This window comes from Corylus avellana, chromosome 2 (assembly GCF_965113065.1).
Source record: "Corylus avellana chromosome 2, dhCorAvel1.hap1.2, whole genome shotgun sequence".
Taxonomy (NCBI): Eukaryota; Viridiplantae; Streptophyta; class Magnoliopsida; order Fagales; family Betulaceae; genus Corylus; species Corylus avellana.
The window spans coordinates 46,393,053-46,403,493 of NC_142491.1; the positions used below are offsets into that span (position 1 = coordinate 46,393,053).

At 31.9% G+C, this 10,441-nt stretch overlaps 1 protein-coding gene across 1 annotated transcript; it reads right to left on the reverse strand.

The window, feature by feature from the left end:
- Window positions 1–2,314: 2,314 nt before the first annotated feature.
- Window positions 2,315–6,807, reverse strand: LOC148587805 (cyclic nucleotide-gated ion channel 1-like). The gene is made up of 5 exons (XM_088512836.1): window positions 6,776–6,807; window positions 5,274–5,667; window positions 4,556–4,768; window positions 2,903–3,172; window positions 2,315–2,800 (listed from the first exon to the last, which is right to left on the reverse strand). The coding sequence occupies exons 1-5, from the start codon at window positions 6,805–6,807 to the stop codon at window positions 2,315–2,317; spliced, it is 1,395 nt and encodes a 464-aa protein (XP_088368962.1).
- Between the last annotated feature and the right edge of the window lie 3,634 nt (window positions 6,808–10,441).

The window sequence follows — 10,441 nt, forward strand, 5'->3', positions numbered from 1 at the left end:
ACCACAAAATTCCTAGAAAAAAAATGATCTTTTTCAGTGCAGAAGCCAAAAAGCATATCATTGTGAATAAACTGCATGCACAGCATAAGAGAGAAAGAGACTATGTGTATACATATAAGAGTGAATTGAACCTTTTAAAGTCGAGCGAGGGACCGAGCGAGACCAGGTTTTGGACAAAGTAAAGAGTGGCGGGGATCAGTGGACTAGTGTTGTAGGGTTTTAGATTAACCTGTGAAACTGCAGATGCAAGTAGTCAACATTTTTTGGCTCTTCTATCTTATAGATACTTACTAGTTTAGTCAACCATTAACTATAATCTATTCCTCAAGTCTTTCTTTAATTACTTTTCTTTTCTTCCATACCAAACAAAGTTTTATTTATCCCGAAAGACACGGAGTAAACCGGGTCTTTAAGCCCCTCAAATAGGAATATGTACGTCATTTTATCCCCCAAATAAATAGCTGTCACATCAATATTTTGCACAGCTGTAAATAAGTAATGGACAATAGTCTATCTCTCAAGTATTTCTTTTTAATTCTTTTTTTGTCTTTCTAATTAGCAACCGATGAAATTTTAATATATTTCCAAATGACGTTGGTAAGTTAAAATTGGCAGTTTTGTAAACATGTAGTGTTTTTTTTAGTGTATTCTTAACTGTAATGTGATTTTTAAAATTACTAATAGATTAAAAATTAATAATAATAATCTCAAATTTAATAATAATTTTAAAAATTATACCATAGTTAAAAAAACACCAAAAAACAAAAAAAAAAACACACAAAAAAAAATACCTAACATTTTTCTTTTTTATTAGATAGTACTGTAAACATGTATTGGACAAGTCAAACTTGGTGGCTTCCCATAAAAATAATATGACAAAAAATGCAATTTGGTTGAAATGTTGCTAGTGGATTTAGATTGCATGTGACAAGTTGACCACTTTCTTCATTTCTTTACTAGTAGGTAATTAATCAGATCATGTTGACGGTTCACCATATTTCAGGAATAAATATCAATTTCTCTTCATTTTAAATATTAGAATGGATTTCTTGTCATATTTTAATTTCAATATAATAGATAGATATTATTCATATTAATAGTCTTATTTAAGCAACCTCAAACCCCATTGTAATTAATTACATGCATGGAGGGAAGTCCAGAGATAAAAATTCAAAGCAAAAAGATGAATAAAAAATCAAACCTTAATAAAACTTGCACGTTGATCAAAACCTTGATATTGAGGTTCCACAAGATAAGCCAATTAATTATTACTCTCCTCCTATTTTTTTTCCTTTTTTTTTTTTTTTTTGTTCTTTCTTTCTTTATTATTATTATTATTATTTTTTAATGTGGGTGAAGTGGTTGTAAGTTGAAAATTTTATTAAAACAAGAAGATAAAATATAAAGGTAAAGAGCTCTCTAGCTATTCATCATTGTAGTAATGTAGCCAAACTAAATAATATTCCTCTGTCTAATCAAAATCGTTTTTAAATTTTTTTGAGTATTTAATTACTTGTTAATTTGCTCTTTGAATGGTTTTTTTGTACCCATTTACGGTGCTTAAGAAAAAAAGAACCTGTTGTTGAGGCCATCTGAATTACATCGGTCGGTGCGGTCTCATTTGTAGAACTAAGAAGGCATCTCTACCGCAGGTTTGGTTCTATTCATTGAGGCCATCTTTGAAGTTCCAAAATACAGACAACAACATATGAAAAACATATAGTTGTGCTATGTGTGGTGAACTGGCCGGCTTGAGATATTGCAAAACAATGCAAAAGGTGCTCAACAATCTTCTTGTTGGAACCTTCGTTTCTCGTTTAAATACATCTAGCTAGGAAGAATAATGAGAAAATTCCAATTTCCAATAATTATATGAGGCTTAGTGCCTAAACCCTATAAAATTAAAGATTATGAAAGGAAATTTAATCTGAAGAAGTAATGAAGACATCAAAATGAAACTAACTTGATTTATTGTGTAAATAAAAACATGGGTACAAATTAAGATGACTAGAAAAACAAAAACATGATCAAGATGTTGAAAGTGGCGACCATTATATATAGAGGACAAGGTACAACATTGAAAAACTAAATACATCATACATTCAGCAAATAACAGTCTGTTTGTTCATTTCCTAATTATATCTTCACCATTCAGAATTCAAACAACTAGCAAATTAACTCTATCGATCACCGAGAAACCAAACCAGTGGAGTATACAACTTAATTAACACAAACACCTTCTGAACAAACCAGTATTGCTTTTCAACAACTTTGGGGAGCACCATCTTCCAAAAGTCTGCTAGTACCCTTCTGCTCAGACATTTTGGGAGAATTTTTCATTCTTATTTTCCTTACCTTGCGGCCGGAAAACTCCTTTTACAAACACTTTTGTAGCTTCTGCTGCTCGGGTATGCTTGGGAACTTGCATGGGAGGTAGATTTTTCAAGTCATTGGCTGTCAGAGTGAAGAGTTCAACTTTTAAGTGGGTTTTGACAGTTTTGGTGGAGATTGGGAGCGGTTTTTTGTGTGAGGGGGGGTGGTTGAACCTCCACTCTAGAAGTTCTTCTCCGTAGAGATCAAATTTATTAGTAATAGACTCAAGATCAGCGCTGTCACCATTCTCACCATTACTCTTTTTGAAGCACCATACACTGCCTTGCGTGGTGAAGACCATTGCAGTAACTGATTTTCCCTCCTGGATAATTTCCAAGTCCTCCTTGTAGTACTTCGGCTTGAGAGATTCGCAGATCCGTTCGGCCAGCAGATTTCGATCACCTTGATTTTCAAGTTTTTGAACCGCCTAGCTTGCAAACAATCGAGAACAAGTCCAATATTATACAAATGATTATTTATATGAGGTTACTGTATGGATATATTCAATTGTAAACAAAAAAAGACTTACTTTTTTAAGTAAGGGTAAACAAAGATGGTGCTTAATCTTTGTTACAAGATCTTTGGAAAGATGAGAGATGAGTTTGTCCATATCAAATTCTTTGTTTTCTTCCAATCTCTGTCGTATGCAGCTGATGATCGACTCTTTCATATTGTGAGGGAGACCGTTTCTAGCCATCCAGGACTCTACTTTTGGTATTATACGTCCCATTTCACCTTCAATCTCCTCCAACCTTTTAGCCTTATTAGCTCTCCACTCAGTTGCCATTTGCATCAATGTCTATTGCACAAGTTTGGTTTATCAAATTACAGAAAAATAATGAATTTAATTATTTATACTAATTAATTAGACCCTCATGGGCCATGGGATGCCACCCCCATTTATCAAATTAATTGTAAACAAATGTTCACGCCAGGAGGACTGATATATCTTGAACAAATTAAAGAATCTTCTCTGTCAAGAAATAAAGGGTATAATTTTATAAATCTATACTACATTTAAAAATTGTTTTTTATTTTTTATATTTAATTGTTTCACTAATTTTTATAAATACTAATAAGTACTAGAACTATTAACCATACACGTACCAAAGAACGAAATTGATTTCTCAACATATTAATTATTAATTGTAAGAACTAACTTTGTGGGCATCATAAATGAATTTGTGTCCATAGTACATAGCATCTCTTGCATAGGCATTCATATGTAGGCATAACTTTAGTTCTTAACCATTTAACTTTGATTGTGTAGGGGTGGCATAGGGACAAATCAAACTAAGAATTTAACTTGAGGGGCCGGATTGTATAACAAATTTGGGATATATTAAAGATAAGTAAACTCTGCATATATGTTAGGAAAAAAGAAAAGAAAAGAAAAGGAAAGGAAAGGAGAATACTACTTCCACTTAAAAGCAAAATGGAAAAAGTAGTAAGATACTAGATGATTTTGAGAAGGAGCTGGGCTCATAGGGAGTTGTAGTATTTAAAAATGGGGATTTTGTTGCGGTATTTGTTTTGCTAGACTGATGTAGTTTGTAATGAGAATGTTATAGTTTTTTAGAAAATTGATATTTTTGTATTTCTCAATTTGCTTTGAACTCAAGTTCTGAGGCATAAACATGAGTGTTGTAATCTCTATTTTATTATACTGGATCGGATTTGTTATGTAATATTTTTTAATCTATACTTAGAAGTTTTTCATGCATGTAAATTTGACGTTTACTTGTGTGTTGCTCTCTTGATACTTAATTAATTGCTTGTGTGAATTTTTCTACTTATTATTTGAATCATTAATTAAATGCACACAGTAGTTTGGCCTTCCATGATCATCGATCTATATATACCTGCCGCAATCCAAGGATTATATATAAATGCTTGAATAATGCTAATTACCAAAGCCTCACAATTCATCATAAATGGAATAGGATTTTATCCATTTGAAATGAAATGGATAGTATCCATGGTCATGATTTAAAATTTGTTTTTCTAACTGTGTATATACACAAATATTAACACATCTTTCAAAAAAAAAATAAAAAAAGAAAGAAATCATGTATAACTCTAAATTAGAAAAATCCTTAAAATTTGAGAAAAACGAGACTTATTAAAGCAAAACTGTAATAAGAATAAAAAAAAAAAGTTGAGATGAGATAATCAAACTTACATGGCTGGCAAGGATATATAAAAAGATATTGAATGCCACTTCAATCCTTCTTTTATAGAGTTTACTGGAACTTTTGATATGTTTTTTCCATGATAGGTAGATTCGAAGAACTCTTGGCACATATTGCAGCAGAACAAAGAGGTTTACGACCTTCCTTATGTCCAAAAAGTTCAAGCTTGTCGCCATTTTTGTATAAGTAATTGGAACTAAAACCTGGACAAATTACAAACAGCATGCGTAAGATCTAGTTAATACAGGGAAAGAAAAATCTGAAAAAAAAAAAAACCCACAAACCAAATTGCTGAATTATCTTTGCTTCATGCAACGCAAGCCCCTTAATTAAGTGCATACAAATAATAAGCAAGAGACCCAAATTAAGTTGGAGTCACCGATTAATTAAGGTTGGCATATTCAAATTAACAATATTCTGCGCATGCATCATGACTCACCTATTCAAGCTCTTGGTAGAATGCCAGTGTGGAATTAAGAAGATATTCTCAGTTACTTCAAAGAGCTTTAGAGAGGAGCCAAATAAAGTGAACATCAATAGCCCAAAAGCCCTTTTGGAGTGGGAATGAATCCACGTATCTTATGCTCAAACATAGTGTAATATTACTATGATAGATTAATCCTCATTGCATATATAGTACTTAAACACTTAAACTTGAAAAATAAAAAATCACAGAAAACAATTTTGAAGCAGAAAGGTCTCCTTTACCTGTGGGATTGGAAGAATAGCAAAGATGTCAATTAGAAAGTTCTGCCTCAAATAGCTCTTTATTATTTGCCGAGGAGCTAACCTAGTTGGTTCATATCTACGACTACAGTATCCCAAAATGATATTTCCAATATAAATCAAATCAAAGACAGATCGGAGACAAATAGCTGTGATCATTAATCTTTTATCCAACGCAAGACACTTATTCAGGTTGCTCTCTTGCTTGATCCAAGGAAGGTAAAAGAATAAAGGGTCCACACATAATATTGCAATTACACACGACACTAGAAATATCACATGCCACCTAAACATGAACTTTCCCTTTGGGTCAAGAATTGTCCTGCGATCAACTCCACCATCCGGGCGACCATCTTGCTTCTTAGTATCCGAATTCCTGATTGAGTAGAGTATAACAAGCAAAAAATAAGTTCATATTTTTATATCATTTTCTTTCTTCAACAGAGAGGCTCAGCATGTAATGTCACACCAAACATTTTGCTTTCTATTTACTGACTTATGTCAGTACTTTTGCATGGGACAATACTTTCTTCTTTTTTTTTTTTTTTTTTTTTTTTTAAATTACAAATGTGCAATCACTTTTTCTTTGACGAATTTCGGGAAAAGTGGTGCTCCTTACTCCTTAGCATCACTCACTTTTTTTTTTATAGGCCCATGGCCCATGGGGCTTATGCCACTACTAAATGATTGTATTGGGGTTTCCCGGCCTCGTTTTCTTCATCTCACACAACCCCCCCCCCCCCCCCCCCCCCCCCCAACAAAAAAAAATACAATAGCTTTATAGTTTTTCAAATTGTTAAACAGTGTATAAAAATAGCAATATTATCTTCCAATAATAAAAATTTAGCATTTTAAATGATTTTAGGGTGGGGTAAAATTGTTAAATAGGCTAAAACTTTCCATCATACTTGGGGCCTGGGGGCATGTATAAGTTCAATAGCTATGCACAAAATTCCAATAACAATGGTTAATAAAAAGAAAGGTAAAAAAAAAACTAAAATCTAATATATAAAATAGTTTTAGGATATCTAAATCTGTCACAAGTAGCATTTTAATTAAGACTGGTTTTGTTGTTTAATATTTGTTTAATTTGATCCATCCAACGACCGTCACTATAGGTCAAAAATCAACCTTTGTTTGAATTTAATTAATTCATTTATAACATTTTTTTTTCTTTGGTTTTTTATCTTTATTCCATTTTTAACTATTATTTTCTAAGAGTGTTTTCGAAGTAATTCTATAAGTCTCACTTGTGTCACTCCAAAAATGAGGTGACTTTAAAAATCACATTTGATTAAAATTCAATAATGATCAATTACGAGTCAAATGATGTTTTTAAGAGCCACGTCATTTTTGGAGGGATACAAGAACGACACAAGTGAAACATGATATGTTTCACTAATTCTCTATGACAGTATATTTTTACGAAAACACGAGTAATGTTATAAATCCCTCTTACAAAAACACGAGTAATATATACATACCCATTCTCTTGCTGATGCTCAAGTTCACTCATAGTTGAGCTCGTCTCCCTATTCTCTTGCAGATGATAGCGTTGACTCATAATGTCCAAAATGAAGAATCAATCTAAAAAATTTGAAAATTGATTAGCACCATTATTCATCAATTCTAAGTGCAATCTCCCCATATTGTGCACCATAGGAATTTCTTCGATCAGGGCGGAAGCAAAAATAATTTTCACTCTAAAACTGTGCAGCATAAGACATGATAATGAATATATATATATAGATATATATTAAAAATTACTTTTACCAATTTCATTAGAAATGGTAAGACCAAGAAAACAATGCCAGAGGTAGATATTTAATTAGTAAAAGGAACCCCAAAAAAAATAATTTTTTTTTTTAAGAAACCATTATCAAACATTGCAATATAATATATATAGCACGTGGGAAGTTAAGAAATAATTTTTTCTTTTTTTTAAAAAAAGAAAATTAATATAAAAAGTAAAAAAATCCAACCCTGAGTGTATAGTTAATCAAGTTAAACTGATATATATGTACCTTATTTGTGTCTCCTTAGAGATTATATAAACAATGAAATGAACCCGATAATTAAACTCGATCGAGGAGAGCAATGGAGATGGGGTTTCTGGACAAAGCAAAGAGTGGCAGCAAATATTGGATTTGTTGTAGGATTTAAGACTACTCTGCATGCAGCTGCAACTAATAAGCAAGAGCAACTGCCGCGCGCATTTATAGATGTTTATTCGTTTATCTTCAAGTCTTTCTTTATTGTTTTTTTTTTCACAGGCGTCCTTCGAGTCTTTCCAGGCAACTGATGAAAATTCGATGTTCATATTATACTACAAGGTCAAGTAAGCCAGACTAGACCAAAAGGAACTTGGCAACTTCCCAGCAAAATAATATGATTAAGGAATACAAGAAAAGTACGTAAGTGATATAGTACTAGACATTCCCTCCGGTCTTGTTCTAGTATACTGCCAAGGGTCCACTTGGTCAAAACGGCTGGCGGCTGCAAAATCAGAGGTGGAACCACGTTAGCCGGTGGTCCCCCCCCCCAAAAAAAAAAAAAAGTTTAGTTACTGTTTTTCTATATACACTCCCTAGATTTTATATTTTATTCTCTATTTTATTTATTTTTTAGAGTTTTTTCTATTGTTTTCTCAAGTTGATATGATTTTGCAAAGGAGAAACTTTACTTTAAACTCCTGAGTTACCATGCGATTTGACATACCCTAAATTTTGAAATTTCTAAATTTAGATCCCTGAACTTTCAAATTTTAATAAATTTGAACTCATCCGTCAAATTTTAAACGTTAAAAGTGATACAATAATGTTTATACCCCTAACTTTTTTTATAAAATTTCAAATTTTCCCTTAAATTAAAATTAAAATTTTATATATATATATATATATATATATATATTATTAAAAAAATCACAAGGTGGCCCTTTTTTTCTCCCATTTTTTTTTTCAATTTTTTAATAAAAAGAAAATTGAAGGGTAATTTTTCTTTTTAGGAATTTTAATGGTAAAAATTGACGAATGAGTTCAAATTGATTGCAATTGAAAGTTCAGAAGTCCAAATTAAGAAGTTTCAAAGTCGGGGGGAGGGGGGTATGTGGAATTGCATGATAATTCAAGGGTCTAAAGTAAAGTTTCCTCTTTTAAAAATTATCATCGAATTTGAGATGAATTAAAAATAAATTTTGATTTAATAATTATTCTAAAAACCAAATCAACTTTAGAAAAATAAAAAGATCGTTTCTAAAATTACTCATAGTGAATAACAAAAAATAACTATATATATATATTATGACATGTCTGCACAAGAGAGGGGAAATAATTCGAACTAGTGACCTCCGCTTCATTATGTTTGGTTCCAGCCGATTGAGTTAACACAAAATTCCTAGAAAAAAATATGAACTTTTTCAAAAAAGCATATCATTGTGAATAAAAAAAAAAAAAAAAAAAAAACTGCACCCTGTGCATGCATAAGAGAGAAAGACAATATGTGTATATATAAGAGTGAATTGAACCTTTTAAAGTCGAGCGAGACCAGGTTTTGGACAAAGCAAAGAGTGGCGAGGATCAGTGGACTAGCTTATTGTAGGGTTTTAGATTAACCTGTGAAACTGCAGATGCAAGTAGTCAACATTTTTTTGCTCTTCTATCTTATAGATATTTACTAGTTTAGTCAACCATTAACTATAATCTATCCCTCAAGTCTTTCTTTAATTACTTTTCTTTTCTTACTTACCGAACAAAGTTTTATTTATCCCAAAGGATAAGGACTAAACGCGGTCTTTAAGCCCCACAAATAGGGAGCTGTACGTCATTTTATCCCTCCAATAAACAGCTGTCACATCAATATTTTGCACAGCATTAAATAAGTAATGAACAATAGTCTATCTATCAAGTATTTCTTTTTAATTCTTTTTGGCCTTTCTTAGCAGCCGATGAAATTTTAATATATTTCCAAATCACGTTGGTAAGCTAAAAGTGGCAGTTTTGTACACTTGTAGTTTTTTTATTAGCTAGTACTGTAAACATGTACTGGACAAGTCAAACTTGGTGGCTTCCCATAAAAATAATATGACAGAAAATGCAATTTGGTAATAAATATTGCAATATTGCAAGTGGATTTAGATTGCATGTGACAAGTTAACCACTTTCTTCATTTTTTTACTAGTAGGTTATTAATCGTAAGCAAATACACTATGATTTCAGCCCATGGTCCAAACACGCAACACTAATCACGGGATTCCACAACAATTGTATAATGTTCAAGGTGTTACTCTTTTCCAACAGCTATAAGGAGATTCTCCTCCAACGACTATATGGAACTTATTTTCTTGTGAACTCTACCTAACGGCTCCTTCTATATATTGCACAACGCATATCTATTCATATGTACAGATATCCATTCATTTCATATGTATGTATCATAACTAGTTCCCATATATGAGCACTTGTCATGTATAATGTAAGACCAACACTATAATTGTATATTATAAATAAGACAACATGGACATCCAAAATATTAAAAGGAGCATCCATTTATTTTCATGGTATCATAATTATATTAAGCTCACGCAAATTTTTTTTTTTCTCAATCATTTTTTTTTTTTTTTTTTAATGGCTTCCTCTAGTGCTCCTAGTTTTACACTACCAAATATTATGCATATGGTTCAAGTCAAAGTGGAAGGTCCCAACAATTATATGAGTTGGCTTTTTCAAATTGTTCCTTTGCTCAAATCCCATGAGTTAACGGGAATAATTGATGGCTCAAAACCATCACCCCCTCCCTTTGTCACTGACTCAACAGACAAGGAAAAGGAAATTGCCAACCTAGCTTAAGGCCCGTTTGGGAGTGCGATTTTAAAAATTGCGTTTTTAAAATCGCACAGGCATTTGGTAAAACATACTAAAAAGTACTTTTTTTTATCAATTGAGTGTTTGGATAACATTAGCATATAATTGCGGTTTCATGATCAAATTACCAATAAGGATGAACAAGACAGAGAGGATGAAGAAAAAAAAAAAAAAAGGGTTTTAATATATTTTAGGTGGGTATTCTTGGTATTTTTTTCATTCCCGTTCTAAAAAAGGTAACTATTGCGCCAAATATATTTTTAATAGAAATCGTGATTTTGTTTTAAGTTC

Bases quoted from the DNA above. Each gene is read 5' to 3' on its own strand.
- LOC148587805 (XM_088512836.1), bottom strand. From the start codon at position 6,807: ATGAGTGAACTTGAGCATCAGCAAGAGAATGG. The intron at 5,668-6,775 runs GTATGTATATAT...CTACTCAATCAG, and splicing joins GAGCATCAGCAAGAGAATGG to GAATTCGGATACTAAGAAGC. The intron at 4,769-5,273 runs GTAAAGGAGACC...TAATTTGTCCAG, and splicing joins CTATTCTTCCAATCCCACAG to GTTTTAGTTCCAATTACTTA.